Raw genomic sequence first — 27,341 nt, 5'->3', positions numbered from 1 at the left:
TGGGGAAACATTGTTTAAATCTCCTTTTCCACTTAACGTCTCCTGCTGGACCAGATTGTTGTTCTCTGAAAATTTTTATAGCTTCAGAATCTTCTCCATAGGGGATCCTGCTAGAACTAAAGGGGAAAAAGACTGGAAACTGAGTAGTTGTATTGCCATAGAACGGACTTTGGTTACCTATAACTTCTTGTGGGTTGGGAATATTTGTCTCACATTGTTGATGTACAAGTTAGCAATCTACCACACCCCATCCTGCTGTCTGCCCTCGGGACTGGTAAATGAAAAATGCCCTGTGCAAAGTATTTATCTCGTAAAGTCACTTAGAAGGCGGAGGCAGGGGCGATGAGAAAACTACCGGAAATGCTATTTTTTTCAGGAATTTTTAAATTTCACTTTAGCCTGTACAGACGGACAAACTTAGTGATTCTATACCCAGATATATCTTTTTAAGGAGTAGTAAATATCTGAAATGTAGAAATGAATTTTTTTTTTTGTTTGTTTGTTTTTCTCCGGTACCGGGAACCGAACTCACGACCTTGCGCTTGCCAGGCAGGCGCTTTTGCCGCTGAGCTAAATCCCCAGCCCCTGAAATTTTTTTTTTTTAATGTGTTTTACAGTCCAAACTATAGGGCCTGGGACTGCCTTTTGGAGCAACTCATTTCCCATTTTGACAGACTGTTAATTACCAACTTGGTAGAAGATCTGTAGAAAATATATTTTCTTATAATTTGGAATGATGTGTTTTCTCCCATGATTTCCCGAGGAAAAACATGGATCATATCAACTTTGATTCTTCTAATGCCACTTTCATAGCTAGTCATCTCTGTACTTTGAAACTCAACTTCTAACTTGAGTTTAGGCACGCAGAGGAAGACTTTTATTTTAGGACATTTTAATGTATTCACTTAGAAGGTGGGTAAGTGATAATCATCAAGTAACCCATTATGTTTTATTTATGAATGTAACTATGGTTCTGTGTTCTGTGAGGCATCTTTATCATTACACAAGTGTTCTTGTTTTGTAAATTTTACTTAGATTGTCACCAGTTAGTGAGTCCTGTGGTGATTCTTTCCAGGACCTTGGTGGGCAGTGCAAAGAATTGGGTAAGACACACAGAAAAGGCCACAAAAGTGTAAACTATTGAAGACAGAGTGAGGTGTGCTCTACAGCCCAAAAGAGGCCAGGGAACAGACTCACAGTTGCCTAAGGCCTTTTATATCTAAAATTTCTAGATTGGCTTCCCTCTCATGAAAATAAAGACGTTGGAACAGTCACCTATCACAAACTCACTTGGCGTCCTGCCAGATTTAAACTGTCCTATGGAGAGACTGACTTGGCCTCCTGACAGATGTAAAAGAAGGATTCAAATAACACTTTTCTCATTGGCGCCCCCAGCAGCACCAGATTCAGATGAGGGACTGAAAACATTTCTTTCTGATCGATTCTGTGTACAATACTCAGAAGTCATTCTGAGTCCTGTGTTCTGTGCAAGTTCTCCAGATTTTTTATGACCTTTGACACATTCTACCAAGTTAGCTGTCAGTTTATCCCAGCCCTAATCTTCCCCCTCAAAATGAATCGCTTACATTGGGTGAAAAATTTATAATTTCCTGTACTAAAAAATGTGTCTCTTACACACAAGGTGCACATAATTCTTGGCAGTCTGCTATTTGTGATTAAAAGTATTTTCTAGATATCTTGATATTCACCTACTTTGAAATGACATCTCCTAAGACAGTAATGTTGGCCAAAAGCCTTTAAGAAGAAACCCTGTTTCTGATCCATCTTTGCAGTTGTGAATCAAGCACAACCCCTGGCATATAGTAGTCACTAGTAAACATGGCTTGAACTGATGTTCATTTCAAGCCATTCCTCTGAGTCGCAGAGGCCCTTAGAGGAGCTGTGGTTCTGACATAGGACCTCTAGAGTACATAGGGGAAATAAATGTAACTCTTAATCTATTAGATGTTTGATATGTTGAGTTTGTGTTTCTTAAAATTGAAGAATGAATTTTAAGGAACAACGGGGTTAAGAGTAGGAAATTTTATTGAGAGAGAGAGAAAGAGAGAGAGAGAGAGAGAGAGAGAGAGAGAGAGAGAGAGAGAGAGAGAGAGCAACAGCTCTTGAGAGAGATATGAGGAGACCAAGCAGGTTGTTGGACTCTGTTTTATAGAGCAAGTTTTATAGAGCAAAATCACTAGGTGGGTATAACATGGGCTAAAGCTATGATCAACTAATAAGATTATAAGCATAGCACTTAGGTAATATTGATCTAATGGGGAAGTAGGTCATGTAGCAAGTGTATATGGAAAGAACAAAGAACTTTTTAGGAAGGGATAGGTCTGGGGGTCTTGATCACCTATCAAGTGACTGATGTCTATCTAGACTTTATTGGACTAGGTGTTATTACTTATTTTATCCCTTGGGGAAGTATGTAGGCCAGGTCATTTTATCTTTATCTTGAGGCCTGCCCTCTAACAGATGTGCCTCCAGCCACAGCTGTAATATGTTTTTATCTTTTGTGTTGACTTGAGGGCCTAGCCCTGTTTGACCGCCTATAATATTTTTACCTAATTTAGTTATCTATAATAGTTCCACCCTTGCCTCCGCAGAACTTGTGTGTATATGAATGTGTATGTGGAGGAAGGTGGTAGAATATGCCTCAGAGCTGGTAAGAACTCTCCCAGTGCATATGTGTTGTTCTATTCTTTCCACATGGGTCATTCTCTGGATCCAGCCCATTTTCTTGGTGTTTGCTAAGCTGACTTCACCCTCTGAATGTCTTTAGACTCAGGACTGAGAACGAGGATAGACTCTACCCAGACACTAGGAAATTGTTTTCCAAGTGAGCTTGAGATGACCTCTGCTCTCCACTAAGATCCTCCCATTTGGTCTGTGTTCCCAAATAGCACAGAATAGGGGTGGTTGATGGGGAACCTTTCTTTTTCAGATAACTGACACTGCCTTAGATACTAGATAATGCTACTGTTGCTGCTAGTGTTTTGCTACGTTGGGTAAGAAGATTGTAGTTGAAAAACCATTTCCTCTTGGCTCTGGACCATCCATGGTGTAGAAGAAGGAAAGACAAGTTAGACTCTTTTATTCCCACTGTAGTTGAATCTCTACCCGAGCCCTCTGCCCTGATGCTATATTTCAAAAGCCGAAAGTGACATGTGTACATTATCTAAAGAATGTTTATTTGTGGTGTTTTTCCTAGTGGCGTGTCTAGTCAGGTAGATTCCAGACTGAAAAAAGAATTAAAGCAGGACACTGGGAGACAATAGAACTTTCTCCTCTCTGCAAAGGGATCAAGGAAAGCAGTCAGAAGAAGCAAGATAATTTAAAGGACGTTGTTTTTTTATTAATAATTTTTTTATTTTAAAGAGAAAAAACCAATAACAAAATAACAACAGAGACAAAAACAAAACAACACAAAAACAATGAAAATGATCCAGAATTTCAAAACAAGATGGTAGGAAATTAACAATGGTTGTTATATTGCATATTGTTATCTTCAAATTAGTTGTTCAGATTACCAGATGTAAGAGTACAAGACTGATCAAACAGGGATTGGGGATTTATCTCAGTGGCACAGCACCTGCCTGGCAAGTGCAAGGTCATGAGTTCAATTCCCGGTACTGGAAAAAACAAACAAACAAACAAAAAAGTTGATCAAACAATGAAGGAGAATAAAAATAATTTTTTAAAAATTAGAAATGATACAGAGCACAAAAAAGTTGATCAAACAATGAAGAATAAAAATAATTTTTAAAGAATTAGAAATGATACAGAGCCTCACTAAACAAGATGGTAGGAATTCAACAATGGCTGTTATATTTCATAGTGTTGTCTTCAAATTAGTTATTCAGATTACCAGATATGCATGCAGAATTGGTCAAAAAAATTTAAGCATTTCTGTTCCTTTCAACAAACAGAATGGTTGGATGGGGGTGTGCCTAAGTGGTAGAAGCTTCCTAGCATGCATGGGGCCTTGGGTTTAACTCCAAGCACTGAAAAAACAAATTGTTTCAAAGTAAGGATGAAGCTTTAGTGGGCTTGAAGATTCAAAAGTCATTGAAGGAGAAACAGACCCTGGTGTTTCCTTCCCCAAATCACCCACTCATTCTTCAGTTCTTACCCTCAGCTTCATTCTTCTGAGAGAACATCTCTTCCTCTTTGGGCTGGTGAGGCAGCCCACACCTTGTTCTTCCTGATGCTAACCTATAAATAAATGCAAATTTATATTTATAGAAAATATGTATGTGTAATATGCATGTGCGTGAAATAGTTTATGTATCCTTTGTCCCTGCTAAGTTATAAACCCTCTAGAAAGTTATAAGTTATAAACACTCTAGAAAGCATTCTAGTCTTATCTTTTATCGTATCCCTCTCACTATCTATTCCAAAATACTGAATGGAAGCATTAAGGCTGAGGTTAAATATTGGAGAAGTCAATAAAGTGAGAGGGTAAGAGAAAGGGGTCATATATAGAATGTAGTAGGATGAAAACAGGGTTGGCTGACAGTAAAGGAGAGATAAAGGAAATAAGCAAGGGATAGGAGTTGCTAGATTCCTAGAACCAGGCATGGGCGTCCAACCTTTAACCCAGTTCGACAGTCTCCCCCTTGGGATGTAGCTGCTCCAGAGTGAGGGGCCTTGCTCCTCTTGCAGGGCTCTTCCTCTGGCTCTATGACTCTTCTCCTTACCTTATGTAGACGTCTAGTTTCCATCTTAAGCTCCAGAATAGGAGCTGATCCAGAAGTTGTTGGTTGGTGGCCAAATGATAGTAGAAATTATTTTTCTTCTCCAAGAGACACAATATCTTGATGATACCAAAATATTAGTTTCTAAAAATGAAATTCTACATCGAATAATGAAGATGTATGGGTAAAAGCATTCTGAGAATTAAAATAATTTTCCCCAAGTGTGGGGTATGTATGACTCTGAAGTCTTATGATGAAAACCATAATATCACAGACTGAAGTGAATGGCAAACATGCAGTAAACTGGCCCTTTGAAAAATTGAGAACCTTCTAGCTGAGCACACAGCTGTAATCCCAACACTGAGGGTTAGGCTGAGGCAGGAAGATTTTGGCCAGTTGGAGGCCATCCTCTGCTACATAGTAAGTTTAAGGCCAGCCTGGACTACATAGCGAAGAAGAACGTTTCCTGTGCCTTTGGACTTCATCCCAAAGACAGCTGAAATTAACAAAGGACGGTACCACATTCAACCTTCCAATCACATTTTCTTCCTGCCCAATCTTTCTGTGCAAGCCAGGCTGTTTTCGGTCTACAAGACGACACAGTTGAAAATGTTGAGTATATGAAGAGCACGGATGAGGCTTGTGGTGACCGTAGTCATGTTTTCTGCTGTTTCTCACATGGTTGCTATAGTGTTCAGGTGACCCCTGCCAGCCTGCCTGCGGGCCTGTTACTACATCAAAAGGGCTACTTCTAGATTCAGAATTAAAACTTGAACACGATGCATTTATGGGCACTTAATAGTACTGTGATATTATACCTTGAAAATATATTTTCCTTTCCTGAAAGAACTATGTGTGAATCTGAAGATTATCTGTGCCACCTGACAGCTTATAAGTAGGAGCTGAATTAATTAAAAAGGTTCCAATTCTCTCTCTTTTTTTTCTTTTTTGTTTTTTTTCCGGTACCAGGAATAGAACTCATGACCTCGCACTTGCCAGGCAGGCGCTGTGCCGCTGAGCTAAATACCCAGCCCTCAAAGGTTCCAATTCTTGTGCATGTGCTTTAACCATTACCCAGCAAGCTCCTACATTCAACTGACAGACTATTTCTCAAATCATCCCTGTGATGCATTCCTCATAAGGAACCCCACAGAGATCCATGTAAATATAAATAACATGTCCATGAAATTCAGAGACCTGCTGACATCATCTTTGTGGATGCGTGGAATGTTGGCATTGAACCATAAATGAATCATTGCTCAAAAGCTAGACTGTAATCCTAATGGTATACAGAATGGAGAAAACTTCTGATTTTAACGTGGGTCATGTACATACCATCTGAATGATCCAATCTGGTAGCATAGGATGGTATATTCCAAATTGTATACTTAATCTTACATATGCTGAGTGAGTGCATACTGCAAGGGTACCTTTACTCAGCACTCAGCGACTGGGCCTTTTTCAGGTGTTTATTGTATGAAAATACATGTATTCAGGCCTGAAATAACTCACGATTTTAAATTTGAACAACAGCATAGCACTACTAGTGATTAGGAACCATTCTATAGGACATGACATCAGGGTCCGTTTTCCCCACAAAAGCATAAGCCTTTGAAACGAGCTTCCTGCTATTGACAGAGAAAATGGAGAGGCCTCCAAAACAAAACTTTTATTTGCTCTTACATTGTAAAGAGCATTTGTTCTGTACGTGGTCCTCAGCACAGCCAGCGGAGCAACTCCCAGACTTCTCCTCTTAATATTTTATGAGCTATGTCTTGTATCCTGTCAGCCAGATCTTGACCTTTGCTCCGGGCAGCTCAGATGACTTCCACGACTGAAATGACACATAGTTAGCTCTGCGAAGGTGGGTTCTGACCTCATTCAATAAAGCACAGCGGTGTGGGGAAAAGGTAACCTGTGGTCAGCTAGAAATTTTTCCCTGTCCAGCCTTAACTCTGATGTCACATGAAAAGGAGCAGTGCACGGCTCCAGGTCACTGGAAGGGTAGGCTCCTTGATGGTAGATGGTGACAGGCCCAGTGATCAATGAATGTGCCCTGTTAAACTGTGACCCTTCGAGAAGCCAGCGTCAAGTAAAAGTCTCCAATAGTGAGGCTGAAGACACGCTCTCCTTACAAAACTGACAATGGGAATGCTGATGTTATTTGAGAACTATCCTGGCATACATTTTAAACCACATAGGTTTTCTTTTTTCCTTTTTAATCACTTTTACAAGGTTGAAGGAAATAAATGAGTAAAGTCAGTGACTCATGTCATGGAATGTTGCCATTGAACAGTAAAGAAATCTGTGCTTAAAAACCAGAACCCCAATGCTATATGGAATGGAGAAAACTTCTGATTTGAACTGTGGGTCATGTACGTACCATCTTTTGCTCCAATCTGGAAGCATCGGATGGAATATTCCAGATTGGAATGGAGATTGCCCCAACTCCAGCCACTGTAGACATTGCCACTTCAGTGGCTGACTATGTGGTATCCTGTGCCAGGAGCTACAAAACCTCATTATGGGTTTTATTGGCTGGCAATTAAAATATGAATTGTTGGGATGGGTTGTAGCTCAGGAGTGTAGCTTCCCTAGCGTGCCTGAGGCTGTAGGTTCCATCTGCAAAGCTATCCACATATATAAATATGTAAATGGTGAGACAGCTTTAATACAAACCAGAGCAGAAGAAAAAGCGTTAAAAAATTAATATCATAGCTAATTGTGGGAGGAAATTGGCACAAACATACAGGGGAGAGAGGTGCCGAGGCTGACCACAGGCATTGTACATTTAAATAATTTCTTGACCGGTTTTTGACACCTGAAGTCAAGACATTATATAAATATATATAAATGACTAGTTTGCATTTTCTGTTCAGGCACTGATGCCAGAGATTTTATCTTTTGAATCTACCGATTTGGGAATTAGCTAGAATAGCAAAAACTCTAAAACCAGAAACCAGTGAAATCTTTTTGTGGGTTTGGTGTAGTAAAATAGAGAGCTTAATTTACTGTGAAGATTTAAAGTTTCCCTGAGATGGAAGAACTTTTTACACACAGTAGCTAACTAAACACTCAGTCCCTTTTTGGATCCTGAAGATGGATAACACCATTATCCTAATCTAAAATAGTCGCTATTGTGAAGCCGCCCATCTAAAAGTGCCAAATAATCTTATCTACCTCAGGGATTAGTCAGCAGTGAGTCAGAGCTTCATGCTGTTGCTGCAGTGTCCAGCCTTCCCCAATCTAGACTGAGGAGAACAACGTGCACACATACCAAACTTCTCCCATGTTCCGGCCCACCGCCTGACCACCGCCAAGGCAAACCTAAAATTTGCAGAAGGAGAGGAGTGCGCACATGCATATTGATTGGCGTATACGTGTGTCTGGATTCATGTGCACATCCTTCCATTAGCGTTTTCCTTTATTTAAGGTAAGGCCAATGGTTTAGAATCAAAACAGGAGATGGGGGTGTGGGTCTGTAATAGGTGTGTGTGCTTAACACAGGTGAGACCCTGAGTTTGAGGCCCAGCACTAAAAATAAATAGGGCCAATTGTTTTGGAGGAAAAAAGGAAACCCTAGATTTTTAAAAATGAATATCGTGGCTAGTTGTGGGTCATGGTTTATCCTGATGCCATACAGATCCCCATGATTTTCACATCTTCTGTGAAGTCTGTTGGCAGGTGGAATGCAAAGCCTCTTGGCTTTGTCCATTGTCCTAGAAATTAAAGAAAAGTAAACATGGCAAGGCCCTTCGTCACACCATGTCCCTATCAGTTTAGCAACTACCACGAATTCATTTGATGCAGTAACTACTCAGTGTCTTCAGCGTTCATGTCCACTTCATGCTATCTGATAAATACATACCCGAAAGGAAGCATAACAGAGGGTAAGGTCTTGAGTGAACTTTTCGTTAAATACCAGAGCCCTATGGGAATTAGCATCCCAAACACAAATTTTGGTCGTCTTGGAATTTGCAATTGCATTCTCCACTCCTTTTCCACCCCCACCACCAAAGGAAAAGGTTCTCTGAGAATCAGTGTATGAGATTTAAGCTTTTAAGAAGCTACATCTTGAGGCAGGAATCTTTCATCATGAATTATGTTCGACCTCAAACAACCTTGGTAAGTGGCTCACAGTCTTCAATTCAAATTTTAGAAACATGATCCTTGGGGGAAGAATATTTGGATAAAGAGGTTATTTATCATATAGGATTATGTGCTATTGAGAACACAGTATGCAAAATCAAAGACAGATGCTTCTCGTGTAAAATAAATCTAATATACAAAGCTTTGGGTTAAAAACTAATAAATTAGACCGCAGTAATTTTATTATAAAAGGAAGCGTCAGTAGATTTCTTCGGAGAGCTCTAGCAACATAATTGACAAAGTGACTCAATTTTGGGAAGAGCACTGAGAAATATTGGGAGGGGGAGGGGTGAGGAAAAGGAGGTGTAAAAAGAATAAAGGTGTGTCGTGTACGTGCACCCACAATGAGTATATTCACTGTGTACCACAAACGTGTACTAAAGAACTCTCATTTGAATAGTTCAACTTCAAAGTTAAATTTAAAAGGTTGTAATGAAGATAGTGAATTTTTTGAATATATGTAAAACTGCTACATAAATAATGTTACTAAATGTGAAGGAAAACTTTTTCTCAAGTCCGTCTTCTAAAACTTCAAGAAGACAGAAAAATAATTAGGGTGGAACCTAATACTGATGGAGTCCTATGTGTCAATGGATTTTAAGATAGCTCAGGTTTTCAGGGCTTCGGTGTAAGTCTGTGATCACTTTAGTCATAAGTTTTTTAGATAAAAGCTTCTATTGAGATGAAATGTAATGCTAGTCTCTGGGAAACCAGAATATGATCCCCCACGTACGAGTGGAGGAGATCAGAATATTGAATTAAACAGTGAATTCTGGCATGTTCAAAATTATGCAGCTATTACCACTATCCAATTTTAAAACCACTTCTTCACCCCAAAGTAACCCGTTATAAGTCATTCTCCCTTCTCCTCTCCAAGCTCCTACCAACCCCTAGTCTACTTTCTCCCTCTGTGGGTTTGCTTGTTCCAGATACTTTATATAATGGAGTTGTACAATATATAGCTCTTCATGACTGATTGATTTCACTTAGCATTAATTCGTGGCTGTTCTTTGTTTCTGGAAGTGGGAAGTTTGAGATCAAAGTGCCAGCAGGTTTGTGACCTCACATGGCTGTTCCTCTGTTTCCAAGATTCGTCCACATTGCAGCATGTGTTGGTACTTCATTCCTCTTTATTATCAAACAATATTCAGGTATCTGGATACAGCAATTTTGTTTATTCATTTACCAGTGGATAGACATTTGGGTTGTTTCTACTTTTTGGCTATTATGTGTAATGTTGCTGTGTATATTTGTGTACAGGTTGTTAAGTGGGTGTATGTTTTCGGTTCTCTCAGGGAGGTACCTAGGAGTACAAATGTTGGGTCATAAGTTTAACCTATGATTAACTCTGTTTAACCATCTGAGGAACCGCCATGCTGTTTTCCTAAGTGGCTGTACTACTCTTTAATCCTACCAGCAGTATATGAGGGTTCTAATTTTTCTACATCCTTCACTAGACTTATTATTGTCCTTTTTATTTAAGCTATTCTAGTGGACATGAAGTAGTACATTATTTTGTTTTTAATATTCATTTTTTTTGATGACTAAGGATGTCCTTCATCTTTTCCTGTGCTCATTGGTCATTTGTACATCTTTGGAAAACTGTCTATTTAGGTCCTTACTCAATTTTTAAAATTGGGCTGTCTTCTCATTAGCTATATTTTTGAAATGTTATTTCTATCTTGTATATTGTTGTCAATGGCTGTGATTTCAGACAATACCTAGGCAGGAAGGGATTATGAAAATGTATGTCTACCTCCTCCACTGAGATAAGAAAGCTGAGGTTTAGAATGGCTTTCCCATGGCCACAAGAGAACTAGTTAGTAGCAGAGCTACAGAGAGAAATGACTCTTAAATCAAAAACTGGAAAACAGATTTTTCATGATTTACACAGCAATGGGTTGCTTAACAGCAGGAAAATGTTCTGAGAAATTCATCTTAGGCAGGTTCCTTATTATGTGAACATCGTAGAGAATACTTTCATAAACAGAGAATGGCTGTGACGTCACTAGGCTTGTGTGACCACCATCATTTATATGGTCCATTGTTGACCAGACTGGTTTTTCATGCTCAGTTAAAGCTCCTTTGAAAATAACCTTTTGGTTTTGATATAGTAGGGGCACAGGAGTGACAGCTAGTAGATAAAGGAGGTAGGGGACTTGTCCTGAAGTTGCATTCAGCCAGCAAAAACCAATTTAGATTGATAAACATAGTTCCCTAAAGATACTTCTAGTCTTTTCATGAGTTATCTTTGAGCCCTCAAAGTGACACCAAGTTTGTCTGGTTCTTAATGACTTCTGCTGGAATTCATTCTTTTAGTATCCATCACAGTGGCTTTGAAGAGCTTTTGAAGAAAGAGATTTAATCACTGGGCTTTCATTCTGGTTGTGAAACAAAGCCTTCTTTGATTGGAAATTTACTCTTCCTATTGAAGAAACAATAGCTTTCCATGTTGCCTAAAGACTGAAGGTGGGAAATCAAAGGTGGCTTTCTACCTGCCATGTGGCGTGTGAAGAAGCAAAGATGGGATTTTTGTTGGTTATAAAGTTCTATTGTACGTACTGGACAACACACAACAGAAAAACAATGAATATTCACATAGGATCAGTAGAAAGCCTCAATGTTGAAATAACACACATGTTGGTTTTTAAAGACAATTAGTCCACACTAATGTCTTCTCACCACTCAGGTTGTCTTTGCACTGGAGGCCAGTATGAGGGTGCAGAAAAAAATTTTAGGAGGGCTTACCTTCTGTTTAAGGAATTATACTACTTTTCTTATCTGGACATGGCTTAGTTCTTTGAGGTTACAGATTCTCTGAGCTAGGAGTACGGTGTTCTAAATTGCTGATAAACAGTCACATGATTTGGAAAGGAAAGCATCAGGTATCTAAGCTATGAAAATGCAAGATTCTTCCCCAAGGTTGTCCTGGTTGGAGGACTGATCGTCTCCACCCAGACCACAGAGCTAACTACCAACAGTGCCAGAATTTTCTGCAGGAAGCTTTGTCGGTCTTGCCTAGCATAGAAACAATTGCTCAATTAAGTCTGCAGAGTTCCATACCATAAAGAAGAGTAGAAATTCTTCTGGCCTGTAAAGTTTTCATGATAGGTATTATCAGTTGCTGGCTGTGGCTTTAGAAAAACCTACTGATTTTGAGCTACATAATGCCTTAGAAAATTCCTAAAGATAAGTAAAGTACGAAATGCATACCTCAGTGGGGTGACTTGTTCTAAAAAGTGATGAAATCGTTCATTAGTATAGAAAATCATTCTCTTAAATCAGGTCTCTTAGGCTACCGTGGCAAACAGTGGAAAGTGCTTTAAAATCTATATATGTCTTTATATAATACAGTAGTGGCGTCATCCTAGTGAGTAGCTCTGTGACCCTGCACAAGTCACCTCTCTCTCCAGACCTCAGTTTCCTCATCTGTAAAACAAGTGATTGGACTAGACACTCTCAGATTGCTTGGAGTTTTTTGACAGACCAATTGGATCAATATGAAATGGTGACTTGAGTTTAAATTAGTAATTTTGAGCCATTTTTATCTAGTTCAGTAGTGCTTTCATTTGAGGACCTATTGTCTATATGTTACCTTAAAATATTAATTTATACCATTGCAACATTGGAAGAGTATATAATGTTAACTTCACATTCTTCTTAACAATTACATAGGCAGCAAAATATTCTCTGATAGAAGAAGGGGAGGTGATCCACTCCCCTGACCTGTACTCTTGCTAAGGATCACTGATCCTGGGCCCCGTCTCCTGCTTTCAGCAGATATTGCTGCCATCTCTGTAGGATGAGGAGGAGGTGGAAAAGGGATGAGAGGGGAGGAAGAGGACGAGGGTGAGGATGAGGAGAAGGCATGAGGATCCTTACTAGTAGTCTTCTGAGTGGTCGGTGAGAGCTTCAAGGGAGATTCAACCCCTGTAGGGCCTTTATCTCAAAGGATCATGGGATTGAGACGGTCACACTGGATGGCCAGAGACCCAAGAGCATTAGTCCAGTCTCTTGTTTTACAGATAAGAGAACTGAGGAGTAGAGAGTGGGGTGACTTGTCCAGGGTCACACAGCTTCTCATTAGGATGGTACCACTACTGTGCTGTATAAAGACGCGTGCAGATTTTAAAGCACTTTTGCAGACCTATTTCACTGCTTCACAGCAAGCCCCTGTGAGATAGGCTTGTCAAATGTCACATAAGAGTGACCAATTCCCTCCTTACTACCTCTTTAGAAAGAATCTGTAGATTATGTAAGACAAACCAATGGCTTCTAAAGCTGACTTTGATTCTAAAACTAATTTTCCAAATGAGGAAATTAGCTTGAAAGAAAAATGACTGATCTAAAAAATATCATTGTTTAACTAATGACTGAGTTACAGAAAATTATTAATTGTACATGTTTATGGGGCAGAGTGTGATAATCTGACACATGTGTATGATATATAATGATCTAATCAGGATGGTTAGCATTTCCATTTTAAACAACTAAAGAGTTACATTTATATATAATAATTCTATTTATGAGGTACAGTATAAAATTTCCTTTTTATAAAAAAAAAGATTACACAGGCGTGTGTCACCAGATAATGCACACTGATATAAAGAAATCCAATGTTAGAAATATACTTGAGATGACATTTAATCTCAAAAGTTTTGAATAAGTTATTTTGTATTAAGATGGTGGCATTTTACTGTTCTAAATCGACGTGCTTTTGGACAGTATCATATTAGGTTATGTGATATAAAGCAACTATAATATTTGTGAATGGGAGTTGAACTAGAAAACTTTGTGAATTAAGGGAAACTTGTATTCAATGTCTGTGCTGCATTAAAAAAGTTGCGAAGGCAATTTGCAAATAATACATTATAATACTTTGTTTTCCAGGACCTAGTTCAGGTTCTAAATTAGAAGCTCCTGAACTGAATTTAAAAGGCACCCAGTACGTCTTGCAAGCAGGCCAGACACTACATCTCACATGCAGGTAAGAGGCTGTGTTGGTTTTGGAACAATCTAGTTGCCTTTCCCAAGGCAAAAATCGTTCATCCACTGGCAGAGGAGAAAGGATGCCTTCCAAGTAGAGAGCTAGAGACCTGAGAGTCTCCTGGGATCTGCAGTCTGCAGCTGCCAGCAGCCAGCTTCGCATGAAAGGTGGTTCCCAGGGAGTGGGAGACAGCATTACTCACCTAGGAGGCAGTTAGGGAATGATAATGCCCAAAGCTTTCTGTATCTTTAATCTGAGTATTACTGATACCGGCACACCCGTGTTTATAGCAACACAGTTCATAAAGCTAAATCTAGGAAGCAGCCAATTTGTCTATCAACAGATGAATAGAAAAAAAGAATGTGGTATTTATACACAGTGGAGTACTACTCTGCCATAAAGAAGTATGCGTTTGAGTCATTTGCCGTAAAATGCATGCACCTTGAGACCATGATGTTAAGTGAAAGAAATCAGACTCGCAGGTTTAAATACCACATGATATATCTTATATGAGAAATCCAACATGTAATTTAAGAGCAAAATAAAAGACAGGTAGTAAGAAGTAGTGAGATAAATTGTATTCAAAAGGAAAGTGGATTAAGAGATGGAAGGAGACGAAAGGGAAGGGAGGGGAAAGGGAATGAAAAAGGAACAAAGATAGCCAGGGAGGTAGCTCAGTGGCACAGTGCTTGCCTAGCAAGCGTGAGGTCGTGAGTTCAATTCCTGGTACCAACATATATAGAGGCAAAAAAGAATGAAGATGTGTCATGCACATGTACCAGCTCCCTACAAGGAAGGTAATCGTTAATAATGTGAACATGTGCTAATAAAAAATAAAAATTGGAAAAAAACAAAAGCATATTTTTTTTCCTGGAAAGAGGATGATGGCTAAATTTAAGAGAGAACCTCAGAGTAGCGTTTGCTATTGGCAAAATGGATGCTTAGGAACTGGTGCTAAGTCCTGGTCCCAGCCTTGATTGTGCTTTGTTTTCTTATCTGCAACCGCAGGGGTGAAGTGCCCCATTCGTGGTCTTTTCCGAAAACTGTGAGTGAGAAACACACACAGCTGAGCATAACTAATTCTACCTGTGGAACGGCCGGCGAACAATTCTGCAGTACTTTGACCTTGACTTCAGCTCAGGCAAGCCAGAGCGGCTTCTACGGCTGCAAATATGTGCCTAACTCTACTTCAGACGAGAAGGAAAGAGAAACTACGATCTATATATTTATTAGTGGTAAGATTTCTGTTTTCTATATTCTGATTGCTATTCCCTGGTAGTGGGATCATACATCAACCCTGATCTTTTGGTACAGTGGCTTTCCTGAGGAAAGCCCAGGAAAGAGATTGCACCGCAGATGTAGAAATTTACAGAATGCATTTTTACTACGTTTCTTGGGTGTCACTTTCAACTAGAATTTTTTAAAGTCCCAGTCAGTAAATCGTATGCTAGGGGACAGATGTGTGTCTGTGTATTTCACAGTGTACCCACAACATCTAGAGCAGTATCTGGTACACACTGGGATAGATAATGAATGACAGGATCTTAGTTCTAATTCTTAATCATTAGAAAGCCCAAAATAGGATATGAGATTTTGGTCCTTTAACACAACTGCATTCTCAGGTGTTAGATCATAAAATATTGGTTTTTTTTCTGGACTAGGGATATAGCTCAGTAGTAGAACACTTACATGTGCAAGAGTGCTTAGCATGTTTGAGGCTGTGGCTTTAATCCTCATCACTACACACACATGCAGCACAATTTTTGTACTAAATTAATATGCAACATTGCTCTTATCCCTAGCAATTGCAAAATTGGTTCCCACTGATTTATTTATTTATTTATTTATTTATTTTGGTTTTTTTCTCCGGTACCAGGAACCGAACTCACGACCTTGCGCTTGCCAGGCAGGCGCTTTTGCCGCTGAGCTAAATCCCCAGCCCGATTCCCACTGATAATAGTGTATTATTTCATATTCATTAAGCATGTGTTATAATGCTATAAGACTTGGCACATACTAGTGTATAGTGGAAAAGACAAAAGGGAAAAATTAATCATTTTCATTCTAATTTTATTCTTAGAGAATGAATATATGAAGTAATACTCAAAGAGAATAAATGCAAAGTCCTTAAAAGAATATAAGCTGATGCTAGAAATGGACCCCTGAGAAAGAATGAGAAAAGTGGCTTGTCGTGTTCTTTCTGATTTAGTTCTAGTTTCCAAAACTGGTTGAGGGGGATCTAGAGAATATAAAAGCAAAATTAGTAGGGATTAAAAACAAGACAACCAGCTATCAGCATGAATAAAAATATCCACCCTGTGTCCAGCTTCTGCTGAGTTAAAGAACAAGGTCTTTGCATGGAGGTAGTACCATACATTTAACATTTTGGTGGAATTCTCTTTTAATTTTTGAAGTAAGACAACTAGACAGTGTTTTAAATCAGATTCATGATGAGTCTTAGGACTCACGTAAGTCTTTCTCCGTCATTGATAGAGTCCACCTTGCAAGTAGACGCGTGTATGAATAAGAGAAGCCATCTCTTTTGTTCCTAAAATGTAACGTTCACTTCTTTTTCCATTTAACTTGTACAATAGTCGATAAATATCCCAGGATTATACACCCAGCAGGTAGGGATTACAGAGCCTGCTCACACCAATCCTCTTTTACAAAGAAGAGAATTCACTTAGCTATTTAGAATTATTTCCATTTCACCTACACAGAGAAAATCTGGCAAACAACTATTACTTTTGGTGTCAGATCCATTGTTAATCTAATTTCCAGAGGGCAAGGTCCGTATCTCTTAATTACTTCTGTCTACAATGTGCCTCCCCAGTGCAGTCTGGCATACAGCAAAAATTTACTCGTTGCTAAATGGATCAATGAATTGGGTAACAGGTGATATGTAGAATACCTTGTTTAAGTTGATATTAGCATAAACTCTAGGTTTAGTGGGAAAGAGAACCACGATCGATTATTCATGTCTGCTCTCCTATAGTAGCATAAAGTTATAAGTCCCAATATCTCAAAATTCCTGCATAGTTTGTTCAACACCAGGGAACTATATTTCAAAGATTGTTCTAGGAAAAGGAAGGATTGTGAAATGCTTCGTAATTCATACTTTATTATGACACACATATATTTACTTATATCCAATATGAATATATGAGTTCATTGGAAAGATGGTTAAGATATATATTGGGACTGATTATTTTTGAATAGCATGTACAGCGAAAGGTATTTGAGATGATAGTAATGGTCACAGGAAAGCACCCTGAATCCTGTTTGCTAATTAATTTAACCATCTGATTTTAGGGAACACTTGCTGTGTGCCTATGACTATCCTACTAGGAAAAGTAATGCCTATTCTGTTATCTTCTTCCTGTGTTATGAATCTCACCTCATTAAAGTCCAGAATACCTGTGACATGATCCACTAAGCAATTAGAACTTTTTCAAATAGGTTAACATGTTATATGCTGTCATTTTCATTACTTTATTCTCTTTCTGAAAAAATCTGGTCTTCTGTTTCCATTTTTATTGAACACTTCCATTACAGGCTTATTTTAGTTCAGGGGCACAGTACATGTCTCTGATAACTCAGAGAATTGTCTATGGGGTGAATAAAACTCCAAACATTTTCTACTACATGGCTATAATTACTCACTGGATATTAACTATTACTTATTTACTCTTGAGTATTTATTTACTTGAGATGGTCTCCTTGATGATTTCTACTCTTGATAAACATCAGATATGTTGGCATTTCATTTTAGTTTTCTGTAAAGAAACTATGACAAGCTCTGTTTAGATATCTTTTGAAAATGCAGATTTCTAGTCTATTGCTTTGTGTATATATCACCAAATCCATGCAGATTATGAATAAACTAATATTTAGACATTATTGGTTGCTGCTGCATAAGTCACAATTCCAAGTATGCCCTGATTTGGATATTAACATCTGCTATCTAGTATATAGAAAGAGTAATGTGGCCACTTTATCACCACAACTTGTATAAATCTTCGAAACCTCCAGTATAATGCATTCAATCATTTTAATTACTCAAGTAATTATATTGAACTCCTTTAGTTGATTACTCAATTGTCTGGCAAATTAAATTTCCCATGAACATAACTTCTTACACTTGTTACAGTTCTCTTTACTTAAACGAATAGTTTTCTTTATATCATGACATTTAATCCTTACCACAATCCAGTGAAGTGTTACTCTTCTCATTTTACAAGTGAAGGTCTGAAAATCCACTTTCTGGCAAGGCTCGTGGAGGACCTGGGAAACACGTGAATGTATGTTGTGGGAAAAAGCACAGGTGGTCAGATTTTCCCTTAGGCGTCTCAGAGGTGGGAGACGGGAAGAGACAGGGAGGCCAATAAGAAGGCCGCTGCGTGCGCCAAGGCAGGGGAGAGAGTGGCCCCAGTTCACCATGGTGGTGCAGAAGCAGTTGGCAGACTTGAGGGATTCCACCAGCCCCGACGGTTAGATGTCTGGTGCGTGAGGGGAAGCAAAGAATCAGAGTGACACTCAGATATGGCAAAGAACAATTAGATAACTCATTCCTGGTCCTCTAGCCAGGTGGAGCTTTGTTCCACTCAACTGCATTGGTGTGAGGATATTGTCATCATCATCATCATTATCATCATCATCACGTTCCCAGATACACCTTTTGTGTAGCCTGGGCGCAGAGCTTCTGAATTAGAATAGCTGAAAAGTTGAATGTCCTTGTTAGTAAAGCTTTAAAATTTGGGGTCATAAAGAAAAAAAAACTGCAATGTAACCCCTAATTTGTTGCTAATTTTAAAAGATTTCTAGAGGAATGATAATGTTAGGGTTTTCTAGCGATCCCCTTTGGAGAAAAAAAAATAGCACTTTCATAATTGTTTTTTTATGCTCTGGTATGCACAAGAAATTGGCTTTGGGCCAGCCTTTTCTAAAAACCAGGGGATTTCATTGAAATTATTATAATGTATGAATTGTGACTGAAATGTAAAAAAAGTGACTAGAAGGGTTTGTACATGGCATCTCCAATTCATTTAATATTGTGTCAGTGTCTTCCATTTAATTAGCAAAACTTTGAACTTAGCATGTTAACTTTCCTACACTGTAAAATTAGCTTCTATTGCTTGCTGTTCCCACCCTAAGCCTTTAGGAACTACCTAAATAGAATGTCTTCTCTTGACAAATTATAATTAGAAAGGGTAAAAATGGGCTGGGGGTATGCCTGGGTGAGTATCTCTGGTTCTTCCCTGTGAAAGAAACTTATCTCTTATTCTTCTCTTTCCTTGATTTTCTTTCTGCGTCTATTAAAGTAAATAGGTTGGAGTGTTTTAAAAATACTATTTTTCCCACTGGCTTTCTATATGCATAAAACTAATGAGTTTGCATTAACAGCCTAATTTGAGCTAGAAAAATCAGCAGACACATTGGGTCTATAACCAAAAGGTAGGAGGGCTCCTAACAGCACACATATTCTGGAAAAGAATAATAATTATGCATTTATGTAAATGTACTTAGTAGGAAAAAGCTCTAACAGTCTATGGGACCCTGAGCAAGTAATAATCCTAGCAATGTAGATGTTTTGAGGGTTGTGTGTATTCATTGTACGGCACTTGAGGGTTTTTTTTCTTTTCCAATCATATTTTATTGGTTCATTTTAGGTATACATAATGACCACATTCTTCATAGAGAATTTGTACCTGTATCTGATATAACTTGTTTTTTTTTCTTCCCATTTTCCTACCTTCCCTCCAAGCCCTCCTTCCCTCCACATTTACAAAAGCTTTGTTTCCATTTTTTCCTTCTTTTCTCATTTCTTTTACTTTTTCCTTCTTTCCTTTCCCCTTCCCCCTCCCTTCTTCCCCTCCCCATTTGAACATTTTCTTCCTGTTTCACAATATCTATTACACATGTTGGTCCTCATTTATACTTTACTTGAGGTTTTCTTAAAAGCATTTATAGCATTATCTCAGCGTGAAACTGAGTTGCTATTTTCTCCATTTTACAAATGAGAGACAACCTCACGGACTTACACAAGAGAGACAGCTCATTAAATGAGAAGCCAAGATCAGGTACAGGTCAGAAGCCAGGTGAGGGCCATTTCTCCCACACTGCAGTTTGAGCTGCTGGCCTCAGACTATGCCTTCCTTGTTATTTTACTCTTTGAGAACATAGATTATAAGATTGTTACATTTTTAAAAATCTCAAATTCATTTTTTTCTTTTAAAGAATATTAAGTTAAGCTAGTTTCAGGTGGATTTCTAAGTAATAGACCTTAGAGAAGCAAATTCTGATCCCAAAGAGCTCTGTGTGGTGATCTGCTGGGGACAGAGCTTTGTTCGGCACCTTCTATCTGCATTCTTGTGTCACTGCTACATCCCAGGTCACACAACATGAGAAAGGGACACAACTCTACAAAGTGGAGCATGACTGTTTTAAAACATCCCAGCCCGTTAATGGACCGTGGGACCAAATTAGTGGGTTGTAACCAGCATTTAAAATAAAAAGCAATAGGATAATGTGGAAATATCCACATACATTGCAAATAGCCAGGATAAATGCCCTTTGGTAAAGCAATTGTTTCCATTATATGGGTGTGTGTGTGTTTGTTTAATGGCTCTGATGTAAAACATACTTTTCATTGTATAACTTGGTACAGTAAGTTTAGAGGTAAGCAGGGCAGGCTACACCTACCTTTTTTATATAGGAAAGTGGTACCAATTGTAAGTACTATGTTTTTTGCACACCACTACTGAAACAGGTCTGGAGAAAAGCTGGTAGTGGATAGCACCCTGTCCTTTAATCAGTTTGGGTACACCGCTGCAAAACTATCTTTCAAAATTGATGGAGAAATAAGATACTTCCATGACAGAGAACACCTGAAGAAATTCATGACCACCAAATCATGCTCCAAAATGTTCTGAAGGATATTCTGGAAGGAGATAACAAGGATTACAACTCCATGAACCCCCAAAGAATTAATCTACCACAAAGGCAAGCAATCACACAGAGGGAAGCAAGAGGGAGTGAACAACAGGAAAATAACATGACAAGAATAAGTCAGTACATATCAGTTACAGCCATCACTGTTAATGATCTCAATTCACCAATCAGTCAATACGGGTACACTGTTGCCAACTGCTACTGTAGAGTGTATTCATCTCATTGCTGATCTGAGTTTTCCCATAAGTATGTTTGAGCCACAGTTTCTATTAACAGAAGGACTCTGTCTATAGATATATGAAGCAAAGCTGCTACATGCAAGTCCCTGCGGCATTTTTCTGTGGGGGGTCATAAAAATCTAAGTGATAGAATCCTATAATTTTGGTATTCTCCAGTTACTTTCTAGGATCACAGCTCCCCAATTTGTATTCAAAGGCAAAAGTTTTATTTTTTGAAAGAATAGCTACTGTTCAAAAGTGGGTCTCTTAGGGGAATAGGCTCCTGCAGTTGTCTTTAATGAGGACCCCGCTAATATTGCATGGAATGTGGAGGCTCTTCCAACATCCCCTTCCTTTAGGTTTTTCCCTAGATCTTTCACAATTGGGGATGCACACAAGCTCCTTGACCAACACTGCCCAGCAGAGGGATGCCCAGGTGTCCATGCAGGTATAGCAAGTTCAACAGATGTGGCCAATAGAATAAGCAGGGACTTGAATGGCGAGAGCAGCAATGTGCAGACTGATTGTAGAGCCCCACTGCTTCCACTTTGCCCTGCGCTGTGGAGAACCACACTCCTGAGGTGGGATGTGTGAAGGCTGTGATTGAAAAGAAGGTACTGATGTGTGCAGAGCAGCAGTCATGACGAGCAGAGAGCGTTGCACGACTATCAAAGCCTCTAGAGCATTTCTAAGGAATCACGGTCATAATTTTATCAGAGAAACTTCAAAGAGAAAATGTAGTTCTATGCATCAGAATTCTCCTCCATCAGAAAATGGACTAAAACAGTTTCCATTTTGTGGGATGAAACAATAAATATATAAACTGACTAAAATGAGCAAATGCAAAAGGACACTTAGCCACATTAGCTCGCTGGATACTCAGGAGTAGTTTTCTTAGGAAATCTGCCATTAACCTTTGCTTGATTAATGTGTAGAGTTTTAGATTTTTAGTTTTCAACATGTTCTCATTCTCCCATTCCCCTGTCCATCTAAAGAACCTCTCCCCACCTCCCCTTGCTTATTTTGCTTCTATCCCTACCGCATGACTCCTACTTATTTTCTGATACCGGTGTTTCTTGTGGCACAAACTGTCCGGTCAGAATTGGTTTCCTTGTTTTGTCCCAGAAATTGCAATTCCAAACATACTGGTCACTTGAGCCACTGCAAATGCAGACAGGCGGGGTGACAGCTTGGGTTTTCTTCTTACATTCTAACCAGATACATTTGCTCAGGAGACAGCGAAACACATTAGGACAACCGAGGTCTGGACTAGCAGATTCAGGACTTCGAATCTGGAAACCCAGGTGGGTTTCCTAAAATGTTAGCAGCTGGGCTGATTTGCCTTTACAAAATTCTGCTTCAAAGAATCTTCTGTAAAGAGTTCCTAGGAATTTTCTGGCCTGTCTGCATATAGATTCATCAAAAATCTGGTACAAGGTCAGGTTGTTTTTTTTAAATAAAATTGTGAGAGAAAAGAAATGACTATTTCTAGGGTGTAAAATATACATGGATGTTGGTTTAAATCACTGATTTTTCCTTGGGAGACAAACCCCTCTACATCCTGGCTGTGTGCCCCTGCTAGGGCTGAAGCATGAAAGAGATTATCATTCTATCCATCACTGAGGACAGCTGATTAGGACCACATGGTGAGAGTTTAGAAAAGAGTAACTTAATTCTTAACAATTTCCTTTGCAGCTACATAAAAAATTGATGGAAGACATTCCTGATATTGTTAAGTCCTGTGATTTCACATTTCCTTTCTGGAAACATTTTTTTTTTGTTATTAAATACTAAGGGACATTGGCTATAGTACGGAAACATAGGTGATTGGGTCAGAAGCCACTCACGTTGGTGGAAGTATTGGCAGGCAGACACCTTGCACCTCCCAACCCTAACCCCAGTCTTTTTGTTCACCCAGTATGCTCCCAGGAATGTCATCTTAGCACTTGACAGTACCTGTTCAATGATTAGGCCCTTCCCTCAGAAAGGGAACAATGACTAGTGACCCCAGACTCCATGCCACAAAATTTTGGCACGCCAGCTGAGCAAAAACATACTTGTGCATCACCAGCCATCAGTACAACTACATAAATCCTAAAACACAATCAGAAGAAACACAGTCTTGAATGAGCCTCTTGGACACAATTTAAGACTTTGAAAAGCTGAGAGCTGGAGTAGAGTTATGAAATCTCAAGGTGACGGTGAAGTCCAAAGGCAATAAAGTTGACCACATATTCTCTTCTTCCCCTATGATCAAGAAGTGTGAAAAATAGTGGGTCAAAAACTTATGGTTTTAAAGATTTTTTTAAAAAAAAGTCTCCTTCAAATAATCTTTTATGAAAAATGAGCAAGGGACTTTTTCAGAAAAAAGTCCCCTTAAGTTGAACAGGCTTTAAGTTTCTGACACTTCGTAACTTTAACAATGTTCAGATTATGAGGTGATCTTTTTTCTTTATGGTCACTGTAGTTCTAACACTCTCCAATTGTCTTTTACTATTTAAAATAATTGGTGTTCAGCCATTGGATGCATTTTTGCGGAGTTAGGTTTAGTAGCAACCCTAGCTAACTGTACTACTCAAAATCTGTGGCTTATTAAAGTCATAAATACCTCTCCCTTCCTTCCTTCCTTCATCAAATATCAATTAATAAGCTACAGTTGAAACAATATAACCTGGGCTTTGGTTTGTTTTCAAATTCCTGTTCTGATACCTTTTTGGTCTCTGACTTTGGAGAAATTGCTTAAGAATAATCTCTAACATTTGGGTAGGTCTTACCCAGCTGGACGTCTGCTAAGCACTTTGCACAACAGCCCTATCAGGTAGCACGTGTGTGTGTGTGTGTGTGTGTGTGTGTGTGTGTGTGTGTGTGTTTTCCATAGGTCAGTTCCAGGGTCTCAGTAAAACTGAGAGGAACATACAGAGATAACCTATATATCGCCTGCCTCCCTGTTACCAGCCTTACCTACCATAGCAGTACATTTGCTACCACTAAAGAGTCTACAATGAAACAGTATAACCACCCAAAGTCCACATTTCACAGGGGTTCACTGTGTTGTGCTGTCAGTGAGTTTAGACAGATGTATAATGACATGGGACCCATCGTTATAGTATCATACACAGTATTTCCACAGTGCAGAAAATCCTCCAGATCCCAGTTCCTGGCGATTACTGCACTTTTTTTTTTTTTTTACTTCCTAGAATTCATATAGTTGGAACCACACAGTATGCAGCCTTTTCACATTGGCTTCTTTCATTTAGTAATACGCACTTAAGGTTCCTCCACGTTTAATATCTTTACCAGCATTTGATGTCAGCATTCGGGACTGTGACATTCTAGCAGGCGTGTAGTGATATCCACTCAGTTTGCGTATCTCTGTGACATGATGCAGAACATCTTTCATGTTTATCTGCCATTTTACATGTCTTTGATAAGATACTTGCTAAAGTTTTGGGTCCATTTTTGAATAGTTTTTTATTGTTGAGTTTCGAAAGAGAGAGAATATTTGTTTTTTTGTTTGTTTGTTTTTGTTTTTGTTTTTGGTGCGAGGAATCTAACTGAGGGCCTTGCACTTGCCAGGAGAGCCCTGTGCCACCGAACTACATCCCTAACCCCAATATTTTGTATTTCTGATAATGGTTCCTTATCAGTTGTGCTTTTTGTAGATTTCTTCCCCAGCTTTTGCTTTGTTGTCTTATTCTCTTGATATTGCTTTTGGTAGAGCAGAAGTTTTTAATTTTAATGAAGTCTAGCTTATCCATTCTTTCTTTTATGGGTTGTGCCTTTGATATTTTATCTAAAAAGTCATTGCCTTACCCAAATTACCTAGGTTTCCTTTTACATTCTAGAAGTTTTATAATTTTGAGTTTTACGTCTAGGTCTATGATCCATTCTGAGTTAACTTTTGTAGAGTGTAAGGTTTGTGTCTACACTTTTTTTATTGCATGCTCATGTCTCGTTCCTGCACCATTTGTTGAAAAGACTGTCTTTGACCCACTGAACTGCATTTGCCCCTTTGTCAAAGACCAGCTTACTATATTTGTGTGAGTCTATTTCTGAGTTCTCTGTTCTCTGTCACTGGACTAATTGATTCTTTTCCCAATACCACTGTCTTGATTACTGTCCGCTTACATTAAGTCTTGAGATTGGGTTATACTTCTCCACTTTTCTCTGTCTCCTTAGATAATGGATTTTCTGCCTCCCCACCTAAATGTTAGAATCAATTTATTAAAATCCATAAAATAACCTCTGGGATTTTGATTGGGATTGCCCTGAATCTATAGATTAAGTTGTAAAGTTTGGAAAAACTGACATTTTGACAGTATTGAGTGTTTTTATGGACATGCAATATCGTTTCACTTGTTTAGTTCTTTGATTTTCTCATAATGGTTGTGTAGTATTTCTCATATGTATAGATCCTTGTCATATTTTGTTAGATTTATGCCCAAGTATTTCATTTTGGGGAGTGCTAGTCTAAAATAGTGTCATTTAAAATTTGAAATTATACTTCTTTATTCCTGGTATACAGGAAAAAAAATGACTTTTGTATATTGACTTTGTATTCTGCAACTTTTCCATATTCACTTACTACGTGCAGGAATTTTTTGTTGATTCTTGTGGATTTTCTATGTAGGTGACCACATTATGTGCAAACAATGTTAGTTTGGTTTTTTTTTTTCTTTTCCAGTCTGTATATAGTCATCACCTCCTCATGATCTACTCCATTAGTTCAGCTTCCAGCACAGTGTTGAACAGGGATGAGAGGGGATAGCCTTCTCTTTTTCTTGTTCTTGGCTGTCAGCTGTGGCCGACAAGGCATACCTGGGGAGGAGTTTAGGCTCTCAGCTGAACTGCTTCAATCACTAAGAAAATGAATCTAGTCTTGGGCTGCATTAATAAATATATAGTGCCCATAATAAAGATGATACTAGTCCTACTGTTTAGTTTTCACCTCAAGGGAAAAAATGAACATAGGATTTCCAAAGCAAACTACACAACCCCTTTAAAGTTTATTTTATTATATGTAAAATGGGTACTTGCCTCATAGGGTTACAAGTACTAAGTAACTGGATCATTTTATTATTTTCCTTGGCAAGAACAACTGAAGGGAGTGAAATGGTTATTTTAAAAAGTAAATAACTGACTGGGAAAATAGAAGGCAGAGGTGTGATTACCTCCTATGTGAAAGAGATTTAGACTTCAAATTTATACTCCTAGCTGGCAGAAGAACTGTCTAAGAACAGAAGTCAAGAAAGGCAGATTTCAGCTTGGTAAGGAAACCTTTCTCAACTCTAAAGCTATCCAAACTTGGAATCAACTGATAAGATGATACCTTCAGACCTGTCTACTCCTGACATTCATTAAATACCCTGTGCATGTCACTATCATTCATTGATTTCTGGCTCAGCTAATTTCACAACAACCCAATGAGCTGAATTCTATTATCAGTCTTTTACAGAAAAGTTAGAGAAATTCAGCACTATGTCTGAGGTTGTATACTTGGTATGTGATTAAATCGGGTTTTGGGTCCAGGTCTGATTGGTCCTGAGGCCCCTGGCCTTCCCAATATGTCCTTGTTCCAGCTCCTACCCTGGCTTCCTTGCACTTCTATGTGCGGTGCAAGACTGCAAACCGGAAGTGTGAACACCAGATTCAGGCTGGTTGGCAGGCACAGTACTTTTAACTGCCAATATTTAATAACTGGAAGAGAGAAAAATCCGATTTCTTATGTGCTTTAAAAACTAGAAACACTAGCCTCACTGGCTTACACTCTGACTTGGCCACTGTTGGCGACAGGAAGCGGGGGCTGCCCCTTTTCACATACAGCAACCCCCAACACTGCTATGGCTCCTCCAGTCTAGCCTCTAGTGGTTCTTCCACTCATCTCACTAGCTTGCGGGGTCCCTGGAGAAACGTCATTATGATATGCCTAGCATGGACACTGGAAATGAATGCAAAACAAATCATGAGTCTAGGAATAGGACATTGCCTGTCCCACGTTCTAGATGGTGAAGTTGAAACCCGGAGTCCCGTAGTAGCAGAGACCATCCGTGTAGCCCCCTCCACAGAACCTGGCTCCGCGCTTCCTCTGCACTTGCCTATGAAGGGAACACTGTCCTGGTGGATGCAACACATGGAGGCAGCTCTCGGAGAACCCGATGTCCCAGCTTGTGAGAATTCTGACCTGAACTTGAGGGAGAATTCCCTCTGTAACCTCTATGCATCAGGGCATATTCTCACTTGGCTGTTAGTTTGGAGGTAGTCATTATAGAGGCTCTCGTGGAGTTGCTAGTACCTTACAGCAGAGAAAGCTGAGAAGGGGACTTGTGATGTGAG

The 27,341-nt window shown here is 39.0% G+C and overlaps 1 protein-coding gene across 3 annotated transcripts in view; it reads left to right on the top strand.

Moving 5' to 3' along the window:
- Positions 1 to 27,341, top strand: part of Flt1 (fms-related tyrosine kinase 1) — a 178,429-nt gene that overhangs the window by 11,766 nt on the left and 139,322 nt on the right. For all 3 annotated transcript variants that reach the window (XM_005406359.1, XM_005406358.1, XM_005406360.2), the window contains exons 2-3: positions 13,743 to 13,839; positions 14,848 to 15,074. In XM_005406359.1, the coding sequence (XP_005406416.1) occupies positions 13,743 to 13,839; positions 14,848 to 15,074 (324 nt within the window). The remainder of the gene's footprint in view (positions 1 to 13,742; positions 13,840 to 14,847; positions 15,075 to 27,341) is intronic.

The sequence above is a fragment of the Chinchilla lanigera genome, unplaced genomic scaffold (assembly GCF_000276665.1).
Source record: "Chinchilla lanigera isolate Chin_1 unplaced genomic scaffold, ChiLan1.0 scaffold00096, whole genome shotgun sequence".
NCBI lineage: Eukaryota > Metazoa > Chordata > Mammalia > Rodentia > Chinchillidae > Chinchilla > Chinchilla lanigera.
This window is presented reverse-complemented; position numbering and strand designations above follow the sequence as displayed.